The 24,687-nt window shown below is 41.9% G+C and overlaps 3 protein-coding genes across 3 annotated transcripts in view; all 3 read right to left on the reverse strand.

The window, feature by feature from the left end:
- The window catches only part of LOC124278266, a 200,798-nt gene that overhangs the window by 53,557 nt on the left and 122,554 nt on the right, over positions 1–24,687 (reverse strand). The window lies entirely within an intron of this gene.
- The window catches only part of LOC124278268, a 187,787-nt gene that overhangs the window by 15,915 nt on the left and 147,185 nt on the right, over positions 1–24,687 (reverse strand). The gene's annotated exons all lie outside the window — the stretch shown is intronic.
- The window catches only part of LOC124278265, a 43,666-nt gene continuing 26,986 nt past the window's right edge, over positions 8,008–24,687 (reverse strand). The window contains exons 34-52 of the mRNA XM_046713982.1: positions 24,242–24,336; positions 23,080–23,613; positions 22,514–22,691; positions 21,998–22,182; positions 20,721–21,418; positions 19,096–20,543; positions 15,705–18,961; positions 14,945–15,235; positions 14,482–14,592; positions 14,074–14,218; positions 13,793–13,932; positions 13,405–13,475; positions 12,428–13,283; positions 12,056–12,126; positions 11,667–11,805; positions 11,078–11,156; positions 10,423–10,556; positions 9,850–9,929; positions 8,008–9,076 (exon numbers count right to left, since the gene is read on the reverse strand). Of these exons, the coding sequence (XP_046569938.1) occupies positions 8,225–9,076; positions 9,850–9,929; positions 10,423–10,556; positions 11,078–11,156; positions 11,667–11,805; positions 12,056–12,126; positions 12,428–13,283; positions 13,405–13,475; positions 13,793–13,932; positions 14,074–14,218; positions 14,482–14,592; positions 14,945–15,235; positions 15,705–18,961; positions 19,096–20,543; positions 20,721–21,418; positions 21,998–22,182; positions 22,514–22,691; positions 23,080–23,613; positions 24,242–24,336 (9,364 nt within the window). The 3' untranslated portion in view covers positions 8,008–8,224. The remainder of the gene's footprint in view (positions 9,077–9,849; positions 9,930–10,422; positions 10,557–11,077; positions 11,157–11,666; positions 11,806–12,055; positions 12,127–12,427; positions 13,284–13,404; positions 13,476–13,792; positions 13,933–14,073; positions 14,219–14,481; positions 14,593–14,944; positions 15,236–15,704; positions 18,962–19,095; positions 20,544–20,720; positions 21,419–21,997; positions 22,183–22,513; positions 22,692–23,079; positions 23,614–24,241; positions 24,337–24,687) is intronic.

A 24,687-nucleotide genomic window follows, 5' to 3' on the forward strand; every position in this document is an offset into this window, starting at 1 on the left:
GGATGAGACACACCCCAGAAAGTACAAGAATGTGTAATCCCAAATATAACATACATTTAACTGTGGTATTTATCGAACACGCTTATAACAAACTTATGCATAACAGAACAGACTTTTATTCTCGTAAATCACACAGAATGATATAGAGAACATACAATCGTTTATATACAATAACATATGAATAGATATATTGATTTAGAAATGACTAAGAACAGTTTTAGTAAACAGTGAAAGTTTCAATAGGTGTGGGGTGTAATCTGATTTCATAAGTAGGATACATTTATGCATATCTGGGTTATTGCAAAAATAAGATCGAAGTATTAAGATGTGTACATGATAAAATAACATGAAATTCGTCACCAATAACATTATTTTTACAAATGGTACATGTTCTGTTTTCCAGATTAATATTAAACCATCGTCACGTTTCGATGGGTAATCCATGATTAGAAGTACTTAGTTTTGTTGACCAGTACGAAATTTTGATGGGAGATCTAAAAGATAAGGTTAACAACGTATGCTATAGATTTACAACGTCTTTATTATATAAAACACTACGATTCTGGGCTACACCTTGCCAATTCATCAGGTGAATGCCCATGAAGCAGCAAACTGATGGCTATGAAGATCGGGTCCGGTCAGTATACAATATATTTTAGTCGAATTGCGTATTACAAACTATGCATGGCTATATCGAAATAAAGTGGTTCATTTGAGTTTGTTATAATTGTAGTTTACTGTGTGGCACATTTGACCGCTTTGCCGGATGGGACTCCATCCCCAGAAGTACTAGAATCTTAACTGAGAATATGTAATCCCCAAAACAGTATGTTACATTTGACGACGTTTTAAAAGGCACTGTGTGTTCACTCATCATGAAGTGTCCATTATTCGATTGATTCGGTCATTGAAGTCGCGAATGAGCACCGTGTGGGCATATACTCTCACATCAACAGGAACAGGTTTTATGGATTGGCAACTTCTATATTGCATAAGTCAAAGAATCAAACTTATAAACATATTGTGTCTGAAGTGGTGTTACCAAAGGGGAGACAGTGTAAGTTGTATGCTTCTCTCAAGGGTAATACGGTCTGATGTACGCCTTTTTGTAGCAGTATCATCCCTCGCCTACCGGCTCGGGTGACACGGCTACAAGGAGGCGTACATCAGACCGTATTACCCGAGGGAGAAGCATACAACGTATTTTTCTTATCGCCATGTTAAATGTATAAAAATCATTTTATTTTATTTTGAAGATCGCTACCGACTATATGACATGTAAACAAAAGCGCGTCTGTCTCTCGACTGGATTATTTAAATCAGTGAAACATATTCTGACAAGCTTAAAACTGCTATAAAAATTGTTAATTATGTTTAAACTGAGTGTGCAAACACTTCTATGTATAAAATAGTTTAAATAAAGCAGTGAAAATCGGTAAAATAAATGTAAAATAAATAGAAAGTAAAAAACAGCTAATCGAACGGTTTTCTAACTCCGGGCACTGCATGCGTCATATTATGACGTCATACCATTGTTAGCGATACAGCTTCTCGGTGGAGAGTTTGGCGGTTACCAGTGGTGACTACACTATTTATTTAATGGTTCAGATAGGTATCAGTTTGGCTTTAAAATCCTGTGAGGGTCAAATCAAGACAAATATAACGTGCCAAAAATGTGGAACATATCTTCTCATTTTTGTATTGGAACTGATGTGGCCAAATATGATGGTATATAGGCGATTGGACCTCACGGGTTCTAATGGTTTAACTATTCACCACCATCAAAGGTCAGCGATCTAACCCTCTCAGCCATCGTGGCGTCCACAAAAATACCATGATAACAGATCGCGAACTTTATGTGCTGGGATTAGGAGCCTCACCCTGAGGGTGCAGGTTCGAATCCTGGATGGGACGCAACCCAGAAAGTACCAGGATTTTGCAATCCCAAAGATAACATACATTAAACGATGTTTAATCGAACACACTTAAAACGAACTGGGGGCGGTGGGGTAGCCTAGTATTTCAAGCGTCCGCTCGTCACGTTGAAGACCCGGGTTCGATTCCACACATAGGTGCAATGTGTGAAACCCATTTCTGGTGTCCCCCCGCCGTGATATTGCTGGAATATTGCTAAAAGCGGCGTAAAACCAAACTCACTCACTCACTATAACGAACTGACAGATATGAAGAACTGATGCTATATATTAGTTGAATTGCGTATTACGAACTATGGCTATATCGAGCAATAAGTGGTTCATTTAAGTTCGTTATAATCGACGTATACTGTATGGTAGGCTATATTTGACCACTTTCTAATAGGCATTGTGTGTTCATAGCTTTCGGCCATGGGAGCCGTCCAAAGTTACACTCGTCAGAGGGTACACAACATATCTGGACCATCAGCTGCGAGGCCATGACGGAGTGGGGTGCTGGCCTTGTGTGAAGGCGAACAGGTGCTTCACTCTGAGAGTGTGGGTTCGAATCCCGGATGGAACTCTACCCCTAGAAGTACTAGCATCGTTACTGAGAAAGTGTAATACAGTAGGTTACATGTGATTACCTTCTAAAAGGGCATTGTGTGTTCACTCATCATTAAGCTTCCACTACGCGATTGATTTGGCCATGGAAGTCTCAAATGAGCTCTCGTTTCTTCAGGAAACATAATATTGGCTCAATATTGTTTATCCCAATGCTGATGTTCCCAACCTCACTGTCGCCTCTGATTCAAATACCGTGCAATACAGTTACTTTTTGTCGTGATTATGTTCTCGTTCCTGAGAAACGTTTATATCAATCACAAAATCTGGTCCTGGAGAAAAGATTTAGGAAAATTTACCAACGATTTTGAAACAAAACCTATGGTCAAGTTACAGACGTTATAACCATCTTTCACGAAGGATACTTTGCATTAATTTGCATCTGGTAATGCATTGAGTGTAAAGTAATTATGCTAAGATTATATGTATATTTGAGACTGATTCATTGATAGAACGTATTGTCTAACTGCTGTGAGGATTCAACAGTTATGTTTTGTATTAATGTTTCGTTAAAACCCGATGACAATCGCCAACAACTGGAGGTATAGTGTACACCCAGATGCGGTACCGTGCTGGCAGATTATGTACCTTATATAACACCATGGTCCTTAGTAAGATGGCCTAACATGGATTGCTGATCTACAGCCAGTCTTTATAATGTATTTAAAAATATGGTAATATTTATAGTGCTATAGTAACAAAGTGGTCAAAGCGTTCGCCAGTCACGTCGAAAACCAGGGTTCGATTCCCCACATGGGTACAATGTGTGAAGGCCATTTCTGGTGTTTCCCGCCGTGATATTGCTGGAATCTCGCTTAAAGCGGCGTAAAACCATACTCACTCACTCTCTATTATTACAGATATCTTACAAATCTTTACTAAACTGGTTGTTTCACTGTCCATTCATTTTTCATAAATTCATTTAAAGCCTATTTCTTCTCGCAGCTCTAGTCATGATATGGTTAAAGTCAAAGCAAAGTCACTTTAAATTTAACGGACTCACTCATCTAAAATGGAGTCTGATTTAGCGGCAGTCTGCACATAGAAAAGCCTAGCTAGGTTATCGATACGCCGACTTGTATCTTTGGAGAAACACTATGACATTTTTTTCATGGAAATCTTTTAAGATTGTATTTATCTTGGTTTGAACAAAACACGAACACTCTTCCGCGCTGTCCTGTAGCCATATTACTGCAACAGTGAAATTTGTTTCTGACCAGTAACGTTACCAGTCATTTAACTGTTTTATCCGATACTTATCTTGCTGACTGTTTTACAATGATTAACGCTGTTACCATGGAGAATAAAGCTAGGAAGTTTCAATTTAAAATAATGCACAGAATAGTCTCAACGAAGTCATTTCTTTGTAAAATAAGTATTTATCAGGATGACATCTGTACTTTATGTGGCAGAGAAATAGAAACACTCGAGCACTCGCGCATTAATCTGTCAGTTTGCAAACTGGTACTATTTAAAGACTGGCACTCGTCTCAATATTGATAGCACAAAGTTTTTAATGGGGGACCCTGAGGCAAGTGTATTAGTGAACCACATTTTTATAATTATCAAGCAATATATCAATAAAACAAGATATACCTCAGCGGAATTAAATTTCGATCAACTTTTCTATTTTATAAAACATCACTACCATTTTGAAAAATATATCTTCGGTGACGATCACTCAGATTTCAAAAGAAAATGGTTGTGTCTCTTTCAAAATGATTAAACCAACAAATTGACATAGTGAGTTTTTCTAGGCCGCACTCTGCACTCTTTCATCTTTTCTTATCTCTCTTTCATTATCTCTCCTTTCTTTCCCATCTGTATAATTCTTTTTTACATATGTTGTGTATATAAGGTGAGGTAAAAAAAAAGAAAAGAAAACAGTAGATTACAGGCTTCCACCATAAATTTCAAAAAATGTTTGAATCTGGAAAATGTATACTGTAAATACTCGTGAAAAACGTTTCTATAACATTTGACTGAATAAAAAAACCCAAAAAACACCCAAAACCCAAACCTTTAGCGATAACCATACAGAAATGAATAGTTACATATACTGAGATTTGTTTCTGTTTGTTTGCTGTTTAACGACGCACACACTATTATCGAGTCTGGACCAGACAACCCAGTGATCTAGCAGGGACATCGATCTGGGATACGATGACGTGTGTCAACCAAGTCAGCGAATCTTACCACCCGATCCCAGCAAAATGTCACCTAATATGGCGGCGGCCTGTAAATAATCGAGACTGGACCAGACAATCCAGTGATCAACAGCATGCACATCAATATGGGATACGATGACATGTGTCAACCAAGTCAGCGAGTCTGACCACCCGATCCCAGCAAAATGTCACCTAATATGGCGGCGGCCTGTAAATAATCGAGACTGGAACAGACAATGCAGTGTTCAACAGCATGCACATCAATATGGGATACGATGACCTGAGTCAACCAAGTCAGCGAGCCTGACCACCCGACCCCAGCAAAATGTCACCTAATATGGCGGTGGCCTGCAAATAATCGAGTCTTGACCAGACTATCAAGTGATCAAAAGCATGCACATCAATATGGGATACGATGACATGTGTCAACCAAGTCAGCGAGCCTGACCACCCGACCCCAGCAAAATGTCACCTAATATGGCGGTGGCCTGCAAATAATCGAGTCTTGACCAGACTATCAAGTGATCAACAGCATGCACATCAATATGGGATACGATGACATGTGTCAACCAAGTCAGCGAGCCTGACCACCTGATCCCAGCAAAATGTCATCTGTATGGCGGTGATCTGCAAATAATCGAGTCTTGACCAGACTATCAAGTGATCAACAGCATGCACATCAATATGGGATACGATGACATGAGTCAACCAAGTCAGCGAGCCTGACCACCCGACCCCAGCAAAATGTCACCTAATATGGCGGTGGCCTGCAAATAATCGAGTCTTGACCAGACTATCAAGTGATCAACAGCATGCACATCAATATGGGATACGATGACATGTGTCAACCAAGTCAGCGAGTCTGACCACCTGATCCCAGCAAAATGTCACCTAATATGGCGGTGGCCTGCAAATAATCGAGTCTGGACCAGACAATCCAGTGATCAACAGCATGCACATCAATATGGGATACGATGACATGAGTCAACCAAGTCAGCGAGTCTGACCACCCGATCCCAGCAAAATGTCACCTAATATGGCGGCGGCCTGTAAATAATCGAGACTGGACCAGACAATCCAGTGATCAACAGCATGCACATCAATATGGGATACGATGACATGAGTCAACCAAGTCAGCGAGCCTGACCACCCGACCCCAGCAAAATGTCGCCTAATATGGCGGCGGCCTGTAAATTATCGAGTCTGGACCAGACAATCCAGTGATCAACAGCATGCACATCAATATGGGATACGATGACATGAGTCAACCAAGTCAGCGAGTCTGACAACCCGATCCCAGCAAAATGTCACCTAATATGGCGGCGGCCTGTAAATAATCGAGACTGGAACAGACAATGCAGTGTTCAACAGCATGCACATCAATATGGGATACGATGACCTGAGTCAACCAAGTCAGCGAGCCTGACCACCCGACCCCAGCAAAATGTCACCTAATATGGCGGTGGCCTGCAAATAATCGAGTCTTGACCAGACTATCAAGTGATCAACAGCATGCACATCAATATGGGATACGATGACATGTGTCAACCAAGTCAGCGAGCCTGACCACCCGACCCCAGCAAAATGTCACCTAATATGGCGGTGGCCTGCAAATAATCGAGTCTTGACCAGACTATCAAGTGATCAACAGCATGCACATCAATATGGGATACGATGACATGTGTCAACCAAGTCAGCGAGCCTGACCACCTGATCCCAGCAAAATGTCATCTGTATGGCGGTGATCTGCAAATAATCGAGTCTTGACCAGACTATCAAGTGATCAACAGCATGCACATCAATATGGGATACGATGACATGAGTCAACCAAGTCAGCGAGCCTGACCACCCGACCCCAGCAAAATGTCACCTAATATGGCGGTGGCCTGCAAATAATCGAGTCTTGACCAGACTATCAAGTGATCAACAGCATGCACATCAATATGGGATACGATGACATGTGTCAACCAAGTCAGCGAGTCTGACCACCTGATCCCAGCAAAATGTCACCTAATATGGCGGTGGCCTGCAAATAATCGAGTCTGGACCAGACAATCCAGTGATCAACAGCATGCACATCAATATGGGATACGATGACATGAGTCAACCAAGTCAGCGAGTCTGACCACCCGATCCCAGCAAAATGTCACCTAATATGGCGGCGGCCTGTAAATAATCGAGTATGGGATACGATGACATGAGTCAACCAAGTCAGCGAGTCTGACCACCCGATCCCAGCAAAATGTCACCTAATATGGCGGCGGCGTGTAAATTATCGAGTCTTGACCAGACAATCCAGTGATCAACAGCATGCACATCAATATGGGATACGATGACATGTGTCAACCAAGTCAGCGAGTCTGACCACCCGACCCCAGCAAAATGTCACCTAATATGGCGGCGGCCTGTAAATAATCGAGTCTGGACCAGACAATCCAGTGATCAACAGCATGCACATCAATATGGGATACGATGACATGTGTCAACCAAGTCAGCGAGTCTGACCACCCGATCCCAGCAAAATGTCACCTAATATGGCGGCGGCCTGTAAATAATCGAGACTGGACCAGACAATCCAGTGATCAACAGCATGCACATCAATATGGGATACGATGACATGAGTCAACCAAGTCAGCGAGCCTGACCACCCGACCCCAGCAAAATGTCGCCTAATATGGCGGCGGCCTGTAAATTATCGAGTCTGGACCAGACAATCCAGTGATCAACAGCATGCACATCAATATGGGATACGATGACATGTGTCAACCAAGTCAGCGAGTCTGACAACCCGATCCCAGCAAAATGTCACCTAATATGGCGGCGGCCTGTAAATAATCGAGTCTTGACCAGACAATCCAGTGATCAACAGCATGCACATCAATATGGGATGCGATGACATGTGTCAACCAAGTCAGCGAGCCTGACCACCTGATCCCAGCAAAATGTCATCTGTATGGCGGTGATCTGTGAAAATCGAATCTGCACCAGACTATCCAATGATCAACAACATGAGCATCGATCTAACCATCTGGGATGAGATGATATATATCAACCAAGTCGTAGAACGTGACCACCCGATCCCGTTAGTCGCCTCCTAAGACAAGCATGGGTTGCTGAAGACCAGTTCTAACACGGATCTTCACTGGTTCCATTTGTCCAGTAAACCAGGCCCTTTGTCAGACCAACAAACACCCCCCCCCGCTCCCCCCCCCCACACACACCTGTAACTCACCAGGAGTCCCTCCACGAGCTACCACTACTGATCTTCACAGGTTACAAACAAAGAAATGAACATGAATAAGTCGATGCAATGCAGGATTTTATTCGTTTAATTTTCCAATATTCCAAAGCAATTATAATTCTTTCTTGAACATTCATCACACGTAAGTATATCAGGTTATGTAAAAAAACCTGTGAATATGTATAACACGTTATGCAAGTTTCAGTAATAACACAGTGCATTATAAGAATTTTATAAGCTATATGGTTAAGCGGGCTGTGAACTGATTGTGTCATTTTTTAAGCAGTGCGCCATGCGCTAACATGATCAAGACACACAATTCCAGCTTGACAGGATCTATAAGAAACCCTTGCGTTCAAATCCAGTATAACCTGTGCCCCGCCCTTATCCTTAACAATCACCGTGTACATCAACGTGCCCTTGAACTCTGACGGTAGATTCAGCGTTATGTGGGAGACCTTCTTTTGTGGAAGCCGTTTGATGTCAGTGAGCTTGCTGGTCCAGACAGAATCCGGTAAAGACGCTGGTTGTACAACAAAGTAGTGATCCGTCTTGTTCAGGCTTGTTATCTGGTATGTGAACTCATCCCCCTCGTCCCAGTCAGCTGCGACGACGTTGCCAAGGTCAACAGCGGTTGTTTGGTAGGGGATCGGTCTTGAAATGTCCAGTTGGACAATGTCGTTGTTCTCTACTCGGAACATGCCACTGTCAGGGGGAAGGTAGTATATGATGGGCGGGTCATTGACTGCAGTGACAGTGATGGTAACGGTATATGTCTGGACAGATGGCTTGAAACCTTCTCCGGGGAGTTCCGCAAGCTCAATCCCGATGTGATCCAAGCCGTTGTAGTGAGGCTCTGGTGAATAGAATAGACCACCTGTGGAGTCTATGTCAGCGTAGCCATGTTTTGGGTGGGTTGTCAAACGGAACGTGAATTTATCACCCTCGGGATCTTTTGCCTTGATTTGGTGATTTAGTGAATGACTCTCCCGAACGTAGATGACGGTGTCCTCCAGAATGGGTGGGGTGTTCACAGGAGTGTTCCTGACAGCAAATACTGCAACGTGTATAGATACGTCTCCGCTGGTGGCTTTGGTGAGGTTCATATGACCAAAGAGAACTGGACACAACTGAAACAATCGTCAAATGCACACATTAATAAGCAAATGAATTTATACTTAGAATGGTAATATTTCCTACCTGATATCGTTATTATGCTCGACTGCTATCCCTATAGGAATGACAAGTGTTAATGGATCATCAGCTCTTTATTGTATAATAGCGACGTTTCGTTTTAGATACTTATACCGTTTTCAAGCACGATGTTTGCTATTAACTACTGTCTACTATCAAATATTAAACTACTGTCTGCAATCAATATTACACTACCCTCTTCTGTCAATATTACGTTATTACCAACTTCAATATAACACACACGCACACAACTACTCTCAATAACACTATCGTCTCCTATTGTTGCTCCATCACCAACTCCGATATAACACAGATGCACATATGCTGTCCTCTTCTGTCAGTATTACGATGCCATTTACTAGAATATAACACGCACGCACACATACGCTCAATAATGCTATCCGCTCCCGTCAAGTGTACCCTCTAACCTACTACAATAAGATACACACTCAAATACTCTCTATAGCACTATCGTCTCCTGTTAATATTGCGTTATCGCCTAAATAAATATAACACGCTCACGCTATCATTTTCCCTTCACAATTACCCCATCATCTGCTAAAACATATATAAACACACACGCACACAAGCTCGCAACTTGAATATACACACACGCTCACATACTCTAAATAAGGTTACCATGTGCGATTATTGTTGCACAATAGTATTCAAGGGTCTCATGTTGAACTACATCTCAAGATGCACTTACAGACACTTGGTACTGGTCCTCTGTCAGAACAGTCGACTTGGTGCTGTTACACACATCAGGCAGTTGGTGCCACGCACCATCTGAACCAAACAAATCAAGGGGATATTTAAGGTTTGAAATAGTACCATCTGTACGTGAAAAGAACTTGTCTACTTAATCGTACGGTAATTCAACAGATATATAGCATCCTGTATCAAACTGATGATGAATCTCCTCCTTCCCTTTTCAGCAATTTGTTACATGGTTAGGGCACTGTCTGAGCTGGGGCGGTGGGTTATCCTAGTGGTTAAAGCGTTCGCTCGTCACGCCGAAGACCCGGGTTCGATTCCCACATGGGTACAATATGTGAAGCCAATTTCTGGTGTCCCCAGCCGTGATATTGCTGGAATATTGTTTAAAGCGGCGTAAAACCATTCTCACTCACTCACTGTCAGAGCTTACTTTCAGTTCTCAGGGGTACACAAAGTAGGTGAGACAGACTACCAGTTGTCAGATTTCCATTTTTCCATTTTTGTGGAGGAAGGGGTCAATGATTCTGTGCGCTGGAGAGTGGGGGCAACATTACAAGCTTACCACTGGCTTTGAAGAACAGCTTGACACTGGTCGTGTTGTCATGGGCCGATTTAACTCTCATATCTACATGTGTTCCATTTAGGTCTTCAGGTTTGACACTGACAGTCAGCGGTGTGCCGAGCTGCTCTACGAACCTGAAACACAACGGAAGCATCGTTATTTTCACTTCCGTTCCGTAAAACTCGATAGAAACAGAAGAATATCCAACATTATAACAGAAGCACCTTAAACAGTCAAACAGGTGCAAACAAATTAGAGTGAGTGAGTGAATGAGTGAGTTAAGTTTTGAACAAATAAGACTTGATTAATAGACCCACTTATAGTGACCGATATATAAAGATATTTGGGATTTATCTGAAAGCTGACGTGCTTTCCATTTATTCCATGCTATCCATTCAATACAGCAAACATTATCCGAATGCCATGGTTTCTGACCAGACAATCCAGGGATCAACAGCATGGGCGACTTGCGCAATTGGGAACCGATGACATGTGTCAACCAAGCCAGCGAGCCTGACCACCTGATCCCGTTAGTCGCCTCTTACGACAAGCATGGGTTACTGAAGGTTCATTCTAACCCGGAACTTCACGGGTCCATGGTTTCAGAAGCAGTACATGTATTTGCATCTGACTTCAGAACAACTGGTCTACTCACCTCCCTCTATTTTTTCTGTCTGCGTTCGTGTTCAACTGTTCAACAGTAACTTGGTCAGATGTGGAGATGTTCACTTTTCCTATACAACACAAGGGATAAAGATAAACAAGCGGAAAGGTATACTATTCAACGTTGAGATGAAATATAAGTTTGTTTTTTGCTTGTTGTTTAACACCGCACTCAGCAATATTACATCTATACTGGACAAAATAAGTTAGGGATATTGGTATTCTTATGATTGGTATTTTTCATTGTGGCAATGAATAAATAGATCATTATTCATAATTTCAAAATTTACATATATCCCTAACCATTTTTGTCCAGTATATATGGCGGCGGTCTGTAAATAATCGAGTCTGGACCACACAATCCAGTGATCGACATCATCAGCATCCATCTAGACAATTGGGATACGACGACATGTGTCAACCAAGTCAGCGAGCCTGACCACCCGATCCCGTTAGTTGCCACTTACGACAAGCATTGGCTGCTGAAGATCAATTCTAACCCGGATCTTAATGAGAACACATGGTCATATTACCGTCATGATATCACCATTAGACATTATTCTCATCCTAACAATTCAAACCTGATGCTGTCAAGACCATTTGGTCATCTGTGGCCTTAGAAGAATCCAAAGTCAGCGAGAAGATTCCATCTCTGGTGAGAGATACACTCCTCCCCTGCAAGCCTGAAGCTCCAGTTTGTAACGATCCTTTTCCCAGAAACTGCGTATAAAATCATAGCAAAACTATCAAATCCCAAAATTTTAACAAGAACCATTGAAAAGTCCTCAATAATCTCAATAATAAAGGTATTTGAATTTTGTATAGATAGATCGAAGTTCTTAATAAGAGCTAGTCCCGCAACATTTCACGTGAACATTGACATTATAGTTCACTGTGCGTCCATGTCAATTATTCACACCAACAGCACGATGGATCAGGTGAATGTGATCTGAAGATATGATGTCCTTACATCGTTCCTGAACAACTGTGGAGGTGGTGTGAGCATCTTGTTTCCTGCTTGGTGGTCGTTGAAGATTTTGGCTACAGATATAAAATTCAAAGCAGTTATACAATTTGTTTCAGAGAGACTTTATGTTTGTCCTACCAGCCTCGTCACAAAATATAGGGGCGGTAAGGTAGCCTTACAATTAAAGCGTTCGCTCGTCACGCCGAAGACCCGGGTTCGATTCCCCACGTAAATTGTGGGTACAATGTGTGAAGCTGTGATATTTCCAAAAGCGGCGTAAACTAAATTCATTCGGCCCTTCACTAACTATTGTTTCAGGAAAGAACGCATGCTTCATGTTGTTTATATTATCATTCAATGTATAAATTCACTTACCGTTATCACGTTTCAGACCCTGTGTTTTGATTGCATCACAAGCTTGACCTTGGCACGAACCCTTCTTGACAGATAGTTCTAAGGATATTAGATTACTGTGAACCTTCTTAGCGTCTTTGGCCCGGAATTTGATGGTTTTATTATGCTGTGAATTTGCAGGCACGGTGACCCAAACCCCGTACACCAGGTTAGATTTTTCTTTGTGGTGACTGAGCCTGCTTAGAGCTTTCACAGAATCAGTCTGGGTCGTGTTCTTCAGTTCGATGTTAACCTCCTTTGCAGCTGCTGAATCAAACACAATGTCAAGAGTGTCAACGTCTCGGTCAGATAGAATGAAGAACCCCAGGAATTTCCTGGTGGAGGAACTTGTCGAAGATGAAAGTTCAACATTCACAGTGGCATCAACATCTGCATCATAAACGTCATCATTCGGACTGATGAATCGTAGTTCAGGAGGATCTTCCGTGCAGAGGATCTGAATCTGGATGTCCTGTGTTACACTGTAAGGCTTGGCTCCAAGAGGAATGTTTTGCTCTTTTGCTTCTACCGTAACAGAATCGTCTCCACAATAGTCAGCTTCAGGGGTATACGTAAGATAACCATCAGTTGTAAGGAAAGCATTCCCATGCTGTCCTTGTGCCGTGAGAGTAAAGGAAATCTGATCATCCTCTCTGTCCATTACATCAATGTATTCTGTCAGGAGCTGGTCTTCGTCGGATGTAATTGTTTTTGTGATGACAACTGGTGGTGAGTTCTGAACAGCTTTGTCTATTTCAAACACACTCAGCAGCTTGGGTTGTTTAATAGTGATATATTCTTTTGCGTTTATTGATTGTCTCTCGCCTTGGAGGCACAGCTGAAAGTTTTAAAAAACACACGATTTTTAACGGTATTCATAACTAATACTAAATCACTGGACTGAACGTGTACCTAAAATATCAGTTTATTCATTATGAAACAGGACACTAATTTCTTACCTTTCCAGTTGTACTGCTGATTGTAGAGCTTTTGGGGCAGTGTTCCTGGGACAGCTCCCACGTCTGTGTACCTACAGGACACATGCATACTTATAGTATTTACATATATTCAATGCAAAAAGATTCATGATGAAGTGAGTGAGTGAGTGAGTTCAGTTTTACGGCACACTCAGCAATGTTCCATATATATGGCGGCGGTCTGTAAATAATCGAGTCTGGACCATCATGAGCATCGATCTACACAATTGGGATACGATGACATGTGTCAACCAAGTCAGCGAGCCTGACCACCCGATCCGTTCGTCGTCTCTTACGATAAGCATGGGTTACTGAAGATCAAGGCACACAGTAATTTTCAATAGGATGTGCATATGGTGTTATGCCATACCTTTATTCCAAGACAGCAGGGCGATGGTCTTGTTTGCATCTCTGGGGACTATACCATGAACAGTGACATCCATCATTGGGTCCACTATTGCCTCAGTGGCTGGTGAGATATAGAATGCCAGTCCCGACGGCTTTCTGATCCTGTTTCAGTAAGGAAATCATACATTCATTTTGTTTCAGACATGGCGTAAATTGATATTGCTAGTGAGTATGTTAGATAGGTTTTATGAGTGATTGCCGTCACTGACGCTTTGCGTTACTTTGACTAGAAAGATTCCATACCGTCCATAGAGAAGCCTTGAAGTAGCTTGCATTGTTTCCAACGGGTCAGTAATGTAAGGAACATATTCTGCAGTTGCTGCACTTCCATATATCATGGATAAGTCAGTTGAGTTTAAAGTGCCAATTAGGAGACTTCCGTTGTAGCCTGTAGGAGAAACAAACCAAGAAAAATTATACACCATTCCATAGAATTATACATTCGCTATAAATTGCATGTACCTACACGAACTGTTAGCGATTTCAATGAACCTCAAGCATAATTTGATCTGAAACGTCAACGTTAAACCTATTGGCAAAGGAAACAGTTCAAGGGCATATATAAACTCAATCAGTACATATTCTTATTTAATTAATGATTGTTTAACTGCCACTCATTTTAAACTATAATTACAATCGAACAAACGTTACCAGTAACAGCCAGTTGCAGAGTTTCGTTGCTGCCACCGGATGATGTATTAATTACAACTGACTTTATGGTACTATTGTGATCCCCAAGCTCAACGAGAATATCATCCTTTCCTGAAACGAAAATACATGTGACAGTATAATTCAGAACTAATTTGGTGAACATTGCCTTCCTGTTAAACTAATAGTTATGCATATAACGTATGTTTCAAGATGATACACAGTCAATTTGCACATGCATTACATTTGCTCTTGACTTTAAATGTTTTGCTATACCTCTAGAGTCTATGCTGTACGTAATTTACTTCATCTGCAACTGTAAAATTAGACATTTCACTAGCAGTAATCACAATACATCAGTAAGGCTGTTTTTTAAACAAACCAAGCCGAGCCAAGATTCCGTTCACTATTATAATCTCTTAAACATATTTGTAAAGAATCAAATATAGAAGTGTAAGATACTGACGTTTTACGCAGACTGGTTGAGTAGACACGGCAACTGCAACATGGGAACGGCTCACTGCATTGAGACTGTGATAGTAGCATCTGCCTGGCTCCAGCATCAAGAAGGACCCGTCTGCTTTGGAGGTATTGGTGTCTGTGTCGTTAGTGTTGTAGTCACTTAGAGAGATGTTTGTCAGCTTTCCATCGATCATCAGTTGCCCCTGATTAATGGATATTTTGGAATCTGCTCGTGTTGCCACCTTGATGATGGGGAAGACGTCATCAGTTGCGGGGACAGTGCCAATTGTCCATTCTGAAACAGCACAATTTACAATATTATACACAACATTCGGATATGTTGTTCTCTTCAAAATTAAAATTATCATTAAGATCAATGTTGTATTAATAAAGTTTCAATCACATGATTTAATATAATTACATATAAGATATAGTTTGCTCTGTAAACCCTTGCTTTGTTTATGACTGACATTGATAAACTTACACCAGGATATTGGCATAAAGTCACCAGACCATTGAAGGTGCGGGTTAGAATGGGTCTATAACAAACCATGCTTGTAGTAAGAGGCTACTAACGGGTTAGTGTGGTCAGGCTCGCTGACTTTGACACATGTCATCGTATCGTAATTGCTGTTGATCACTGGATTGTCTTGTCCAGACTCGATCGATAAAAGACCGTCGCCATGTACCTGGAATATCGCCGAGTGCGGCGTTAAACAACCAACCCACCACACAAACAAACAAAGAAGCAAACATAAACTCACCATAGTATAGGTTGTCATATCCGCCATGTATATGGATACCAATGCTGTGTTGTGATGGACTCAGCGAAACGGCATGCTTTGTGTACCCTGAGGTGAAGAGACTCTGTGTGTAGACGCTAGAAACAGCAGGTGCGCTCATCATGACCGTCACATTGCATGACGTCTTGGCAGATAATCCTGCTGAATTTATAGCTGTCACGGTCACATAGTAGGTTTTGCCATCATCCAGGGTCGCATGCTCCAGTGTCAAACCAACCTTTCTCTTTAATCCAGCCGATGTCGCAATCAGAACATCGTTCCCTCTTTCTGTACTGCCGATCTGCACTGTGTATTCAGCTATCTCACTGACATCTTCATTGCATTCCCAGAATGCCCCAACGCTGTTATTCGAGCCTATGAAGGTAGTCGGTTCGTCCAGAGAATGTTGAGGATCAACACACATCATATAATCGAATTGTGGCGGAGTGATGTCAACTTGGAAAGCGTTTGACATTACAACTGTCGATTGATTTGCAAAGTTTACGGCCTTTACGCTGACGTAGTATGTTGGAGCTTTAAAATCCATCAGTTTTGAAGAGTTTGTAGCTTTATTCCCTGATAACTTTTCGCTGTGGGCCAGAGTTAGGTTCCGCAGTTCCAATGACAGCACAGACAATGTTTCAGTTGGTGGCACGGAGCAGTTTGGATCACAAATTTCCATACAGCTATTCATGCATGGCAGACAATATGTTGATTCCAAAGTGAAAGGAAGCACATTGTCCACAAGGGATTTATTTGTTCCAATTCCAACCCATACCTCTTTCAGACCACTTTCTCCATCATAGAACGGTGTTCCATGTAAACATTCTTTGTCAACTGTGTCAGGTACAGCCAAATAGCTCAGTACAGCTTGCGTAAAGAACGGATGAAGAGGATCTCCAACAGGAGGCTTGTAATCATTGAGATTTTGTACTCGGTAGATGATACTTGGTTTTCCAGAAAATGTGTAACCCTCAATATCTGCTTTGCGATGACCTTCAATGAAAAGTGTTGTTCTCCACGTTTTCTTCACATTCTCAACGTCTTTCATGAATCGCAGGCTGATTTCATAAACATAGTCTGATGGATCACCAGGTAAGTCAAACCAGGATTCTGTTTCCTTGCTATCATCTCTTAAACAGATACGTCCTTTCCAAGCATGGGTATCATCATCATAACCATAGAAGAAGACTGCAACTCCTGGTGAAGATAAGCACGGAATTACTTCATCAGTTTCATTGGAAGTTGCATTGGTTTCTTCAGGCACGTCGTTGTCATCAAGTCTTGGTATTTCCTTCAGAACTGGAGATTGGTAGGTCGATATATCAGAGAATTCAAAATGTAGGGAAGTGATGACATTCTGCCCTTTAGCACTTAATAACTTGAACGTGTAATTTCCTTCTGCCAGTGTGTCCTCAAGCTGAAGAAATAACCCTCCGCGTACGATGTCTCTCAGATTTTCATCATATGTGAGGGCCACCCGTGCATACTTATCAACCAGAGCAGAGGAATTTGATATGTCCGATCTGACAAGGGATTGCCACTGTTCCTCATTTGAAACTTTGGGGAAGATTTGCTTACTTCGTTTGCATTCTGACCCTTTCTTGTTTCTTGCAATTGCTGTCCGCACATTGACTCTGTCGTCTTCACTCTGGAAGGTCCTTGATGTGTGCCAGTCTCTACCAACTTTCACAGTTCCTGCTTGTGGCCTTGATACATCAATGAGGATGGGCAGTGTTGCAGCTGTCGTATTCAGACCAGCTCCGTTGATAGCAGTTATTGTAAACGTATACATCAGACTGAGAGTTAGATTCAAGCTGTAAAGAGTAATGTCTGTCGTATTGTGAACATCCATCACTTTGATAAGTTTCGTCGATTCGTGCATGCATGGCATTTGTGAAAACAGCTCTATGTGGTATGTTTGAATACCACTCTCAATGTCCTCAAAGCCATTCCAGTGTAGGGTCACCTCCTCTCTGCTGCTGATGTACACAACCTTTGTACTCTGACCTCCTACTGCGGAAATGTGACCTTGTGTAGGCGGAGTTGTGTCAATGGTAATAGGACCTTGAGAAACCCCAATACAAGAGTCGACCTTGTCATGGGCAATCACTGTCACATAATAGGAGTGACCCTGTTGGAGTGTAAGATTCTGCATATGCACTACAGTGTCTCGTCCCGCAGATCTAAAGGATGCATTGTAGTTGGAAATGGTTGACATAAGTGATTTACAGTTGGTAGTATTACCCGGGAGAGTAATACTGTCCTTGCTGATTCCAACAGTGTATTCTGTGAGTCCAATGTCGGAGTAGAAACCACTCCATGACACCTTCAGATTTTCACGACTATGACTGTACTTGCGTAAGTCAATGCTCCCGGGAGATATGTCCAAATCATATCCAACTTTAATGCCATCAGAATATGCTTCTTCAAAACTCCCAGCCTTGCTGTAAGCACGTACTGTGACATAATATGTTATCAACTTTGCTTTCAGTTTCAGGTTCCTGAATGTGAACGAGGTGTTCAGGTGAGCAGTTTCAAAGAAATGGACGTTGTAGCGTGAAGCTGGGTTCTTGACATCATCACCTATTGCAACTTCATAGCGATCGATCTGCTGAGTGGCATCTGTACTATTCGGTTTACCGAACGCATCCCAGTTAGCTGATAGTTCAGCTGTAGAGGTCTGGTAGTCCATATCTTTCTCTGGTCCATCCCTGACAGCCCCTGGGTGTGGTGGTTCTATCAGAACAGTTACACCATCAGTGTACGCGACGTGAATTCTTCCTATCGCATCTGTTACACGTATCACGTTGATGTAGGTAAATCCTGCTGTTAGACGAAGTTCATCACTGAAGAATGTTCCAAGGGATTCTGGTAATGGTGTGAAATCTTGGAATACAGTCCAACTAACTGTCATAATCTGCCACTCCGCCTTCATCACCGGGCAGCCGCTTGTGTAATGCCAGTGACCTTCCAGAGAGGAGAGACCTGTCTGGAAATCTTCGTCCTTCTCTCCAGAACCATCCGTCACTGTAAGGTGTGGGTATGGGCTAACTACAACTGCTTCAGATGTTGCAGATGCCGAGAGACCAGCCCTGTTTAGACATTTTGCAATCGCATAGACTTTATCTTCTGGTTGTAGAGACAGTTTTCCAAAGAAAATGACAGTCTCTGGTTGGCCAGTCTTCATTCTGTGAACATCAGTTGATCCTGGTTCCCGACCCAGTCCAACCTCACATCTGAAATACGAAAACAGTACCAATGTAAATATACACAAAGCACATCAATGGTCATATAAATGGATATTGTTACTATCGTCAGGAATTGCCTTGTCCTAACCTTTAATAATAATAATCAACACAAAGTTAGTTACCTGCTTATGCCTGTGTCAGGGTCTTCAAATCCTGTTATGATGACCTCAACAAAGGAATTTGGTACTTGGCATTGCTGATGCGTAGTTTTATCTTTCAATCGATCATTGGTAACAATCAAAACTTTGCCAGCTGTAGGTTTTGTTGAATCGACGATCACTTCCCTTGTCAAACGTGCTTCCTTCTTCATTGCATTTGTTAGGTGAACCGTGACAAATATTTTATCCTCGTTTACCTTGTCAATGAATCTAAAGGTGTCCGTTTTCCATGATCTCTTTTGGAGTGGTATGTTTTCAAAAGAAGACAGTGAGCATGGCCTGTCAGCCTCACCAAGACAGATACTGATGGACTCCATGTGACTCTCATGCTCCCTTGCCTCATCCCAAACACATTCTATTCCAGATCTCATGCTGGATATTTCCTTTGTACATGTAAAGTTGACCAGTTCGGGTGGAGTTGAATCAGGAATCAAGGCAATAGATTCCCATGTGGCACTGTTCTCAGCATTGTCCGTTGCCTTGATAGTTATAAAGACTGATGATCCTGGCTTCAGAGATAGTCCCTTGACGCTCTTTTCATTCTGAGGACTACATTTGTGGATGCCGTCCTCATATGGGTAGGAACCCAAGCATACATGGCTGGCATTGACTCCAGAGGGGTCAGTGATATCAGGCGTTACTTCAACTATGTCGGTTTCATTCTGGAACACAACTCCCCAGGCCTTTACATCTGGAATCGTGTGGCCTTTGGTATTGGATGCCTTGATTAGAGGTCCCTGTGTGTCGACAAGAATACCATCAGATGTTGATACAATGTGCTCCTCGTGACATTTATGTCCGGTCCTTGCTCTGACTGTCGTGAAATACTTTACACCTTCAAACAGCTGGATGTCGATTTGTCCAAAGCCTGATGATTCATTAGTCTTCACAACCCCAAAGCTCGTGAATGGCACGATGTCTGTCACATAAGGCTCAGTCCCAATACCCCACTCATAGGCCACAATACCACAGGCAATACTTTGGAAACCAGCAAAAGACATTGCAAAGGTTGATCTGTCATGGAGGAAGTCTGCATCAACGAAACGTTTCCTCCCGTCATATATCACACCTGGTATGTTTCCGGGTAGTACAATGATTGGCCTGGAGATACGCAGACGGGACTCTGCACCTGCGCCGTTCTTTACCTTAATCTGGATGAAGTAATAGTTTCCACTCGTCGTAGAATCAATAAGGTTCAGATGTTTCAGTGTCACCTCGTTTGTCTGTGAGAAAGTGAGAAATCCATTGGTAATGGATTGATCATGTTCCGAGGTCCCAATGGCAACATATATCTCACTGATGCCGCTCTCTTCATCACTTACTTTCCAGGAGATTGTCATTTTGGATTTGTCTGTGTGGACGAGTTTTCCATCTTCAATTTCCTCATCCTCTTTCATTGGTCCAAGGTGGATCTGAAACATGTCAAAGACTATCAATAAATTGATGAAACCATGTAAATAATGATTACATTTTCAACATCAACTTGTCAACAAAATTACCAGATTATATTATAATCCGTACTGTCAAGAAATAAGAACATGGAGACACTCGCAATTGTGAGAGTTGTCATCATAATTCTGTACACGAACCTTCTCTACTTCAGGAGCTGTGGAATCTATCACCACGCCCGGAGAATCAACAGTTCTAGACATCTTGGCCTTATTGACAGCTATGACATGGGCAAAATAGCGCGCCCCATCCACAAGGGTAACACTTGTCAGTGGATAGGACATTTGTCCACCTGTTGCAGGTATGTCCTTTGCTTTGTCTGTTGAGGGCCAGATTCGTCTCTTCATGCCAGCATAGTCCTCAAAAACGGAAACCATATACTTTTCAATACCGGATTGAGCGTCCTCAAACTTCCATGATAGATGAAGTGCTGTCTTATCCAACTGGTACTCTTGTTGGCCGTCATTGTCGTAAACAAAGTAAGCTACTGGGGGTGTCATGTCCAATGTATAGCCATTGGTTGTGGCTTCTACACTCTTCCCGGCTCCATTGAATCCCCTGACCTTTGTGTGCACGACATCACCTTGCTTCAGTTCCAATGTTTTTTCGTTCATGTAGTTCAACAGGCTATCCCCGCTTGGTACGATTGTGTTAGTTTTCCTGTGCTGATTGTTGATGTATATGTCCACTTCATACTTGACAATCCCACTCTCAGGATCAGAGAAACCTCCCCAAACTGCCTGAATCAGGGCCTGCTCTGATGAATAAGTGATGTCATGGCTTGCATCATCCCCATCTTTGATCCATCCCTTTACTGGGTCCGTGATGTCCACTAGGACTGTGTAACAAAGACTAAGAATGAAACAGTCTATTGAACATTTCATAAAAATATTATATTTTTAGCATTGGATTTTGAAATATTATAAACTCCATCGTCAGTATTTGTGGAGAATTAAGTTAAGCGTTCACATAATGATGAATAACAATTGTCCTTAGATAGAGAATCTCACCCAAGTGTCTACTGATATGAAATATATCAACATGAGTTGATAAAATTACAAATATCCGAGGCTTGCCGAGGATATTTGTAACTCTATCAACGATTGTTGATATAATTGATATCGGTAGAAACGAGGGTGTGATTCTATTTATCATAAAAAAATCCCTCTTTATTAGTTTTCAATGAAAAATGTACATCCGAACACTGTACTACCATTAGACTTGCAGTGCAGCGATGTCATAGCATTGTGACGTCATCAAATTCATGACGTCATAGCATTGTCAGGGTACTGTACTAAATCTACTATCAAAACGATATCTCCTAGGAGATATCGTATAATCTCACACAAGCAATATCTCGAGTGGAACCCAGTTTTGGATAATAAACATGATTTTTTATACGTGAATTTACGTGTACCTCCAGTTGAAGTAAAATTAACTCTCTTCATGTTCAGCGCCCCATTGAACGCTATGATGGTTGAGTAATACGTGGTGTTGTGAGTCAGTGAGACACTGCTACAGTCATTGTGCACCGAGCGGTCCTCCACTTTGAACTTGACAATGTCATCGACACCAGGCTTTGTACCAACACCCCACAAGTACCTGAAAACAAACAGATAAACATTATTTTATGTGGCTTGTCAGTTACTGTCTGTGGCGAGAAGCCATTTTAGATTATTCGTTGCATAATAGACTCACAATTTCCCATCAACATGTCTTGTTTCTGTTGTAAAAATTCGTGTGTTTTTTCAGACCGAAATATTCATAATTTATGATCTGTGAACAGTTCTACAATCTGATGTGTTCACTTACAGATCACGGAAGTGAAAGGAAAACTACACAAAATAGTAATACGATATAACACTACAAAAACGCTCATTGTAAAGACGTACAAGCATTAACATATATAGTGAAAAAGGTAATAGAATCATGCCTCTTAATTCCAGATTCCGAGTCATAGAAATTTTCCCATTGAGCGCAGATGACATGTGCATCTGCCTGGTAGTCTGCATCTACGCCAACCGTACTTCCGTCGTTGATGACGCCAACTACTGGGGGAGAGTCGTCCACAATGATTGGCTCATTGGCGTGACCACTTGTAGAAAGCCCCACTAAGAAAAGTAGAATGTATTAATAGACATTGAGAGAGTGGTTGAGTTGAGTAGTTGAGTGAGTGAGTTATTGAGTGCGTAACTGGCTTAATAAGTGAGTGGTTGAGTGAGTGGGTGGGTGACTGAGTGGGTGGTTGAGTGAGTGATTGCTTGAGTGAGTGGCTGAATGAGTGAGTGGTTGATATAGACATTGCGTGAGTAGCTGAGTGAGTGGCTGAGTGCGTTATTGAGTGAGTTAAGTGGTTGAGTGAGTGGTTGAATGAGTGGTTGAATGAGCGATTGCTTGAGTGAGTGAGTTGTTGAGTAAGTGGTTGAGTGCTGGAGTGAGGGGGTAGGTGGTTATACAGAACAGGGGTATTATTCTTGACAAAAAAAGGACACCACATACCATTGTTGGTAAGCCGAATTCTGGGCCAGGCAGCAACTCCTTGCTTCAGGACAAAATCTTCAACCAGTACATATGGTTTGGGGTCACCAAAGGGTTTATATTCTTCATAGGATCGCAGTTTCACATCATTTTGGGTTAACCCAAGCCCAAAGTGGACATGGGCAATTTTAGAGAGAGGATCAGATCCGTTGTAGTACAGTCCCAGGAGCTCAAAATCACCATCAAAGAAGACGTCATCTATGCCATTGAAAATAGGCGGCGTTGTGTCTACAATGAGGGGTGTTGAGTGGCACACTGTTGTGACAAGAGCACCTCCATGTATGATGTTGTTGACAGCTTGAACTGTGACGTAATGAGGCCCATCCGAGAGGTGAAGGCCAGAGGTCAACCCGCTGTAGGTCCACTCATCTCTGCTGGGTATTTTAGCATGAGGGTCATTGTAGCCAACCGTGTCGTTTGAACATAGAGATGTACCGGCAGCCCAAGTGTAACCATAGATGCCAGTCTCGTTGTCATGAAAGCCATCCCAGTTTCCTGTTTTAAAGATTCATGTTGTATATATTTCCAAAGCTTCAGAGAATTTGTTATAAAATGAAAGCATATAGCAGTTGAAGTTTACTGAGAAAACACTAATACTAATCTTCCACTTTGACGGGGTATATGTAATATTTTATCAATAAAGGTTTACTTTAAATTTGGTTGGTTGGCTGGTTTGTTGTTTAACGCCGCACTCAGAAATATTCCAGCTATATGCTATCGGTCTGTAAATAATAGAGTCTGGACAAAACAATCCAGTGATCAACATCATGAACATTGTTCTACGCAGTTGGGATTCGACATGTGTCAACCAAGTCAGCGAGCCTGACCACCGGATCTGGTTAGTCGCCTCTTACGACAAGCGTGGGTGACTGAAGACCAATATTCTAACCCGAATCTTCACGGGGATCTTTAGGGGAAGAATTCACTTGTCTTTGTATGTGATACCACCTTTTGGACAGCATATGCTTGTCTTCTCTTTTTGACACTTGCATATGATATAGTCGGAGTTGTCCAGTTGGAATGAATAAGGAAAGTAGCTTCTGTAACGCTTATTCATAGTATGGGACATGACACTTTAAACGTCGCATGTAAGACCATGAGTTAGTTTAATGTTAATGCTTACCTGCAATAAGGTTGTTGGAAAGAGTATATTTTTCATCATACAGGTGTTTGTGTCCGTTGAAGACAGTACCACCATCAGTTCCATCAGTCATTTTCCTAAACAGAGAAGAGAAGAAGATAATCTAGTTTGTCAATAGATATAGACAAGCAAAATGCACATCTTCACACATTTCTGTGCAGCACACACAGGGATGAATGAATGTGTTTCATTACATTCAGCAGTCTAATAGTTCTTTTTGGAAAACTAATGAGAATTCTAATTCCCATAGTCAGTCCATGCTCTGAACCGCATGCGATGTCGGTTCTGCCATTAACAGGTCTCAACCCAGGAATTGTCCGAACTGTTAACGTTGCAGTCGACATCGCAGATGCACAAACAGAAGGGTTTTCTTGTTAACGTGACATGGACGACTAGCCTGTGGATATGCATTAGTGTTGCCAAGCTTC

The sequence above is a fragment of the Haliotis rubra genome, unplaced genomic scaffold, assembly GCF_003918875.1.
Source record: "Haliotis rubra isolate DU_JTF1 unplaced genomic scaffold, ASM391887v1 Scf234, whole genome shotgun sequence".
NCBI classification, from domain to species: Eukaryota; Metazoa; Mollusca; class Gastropoda; order Lepetellida; family Haliotidae; genus Haliotis; species Haliotis rubra.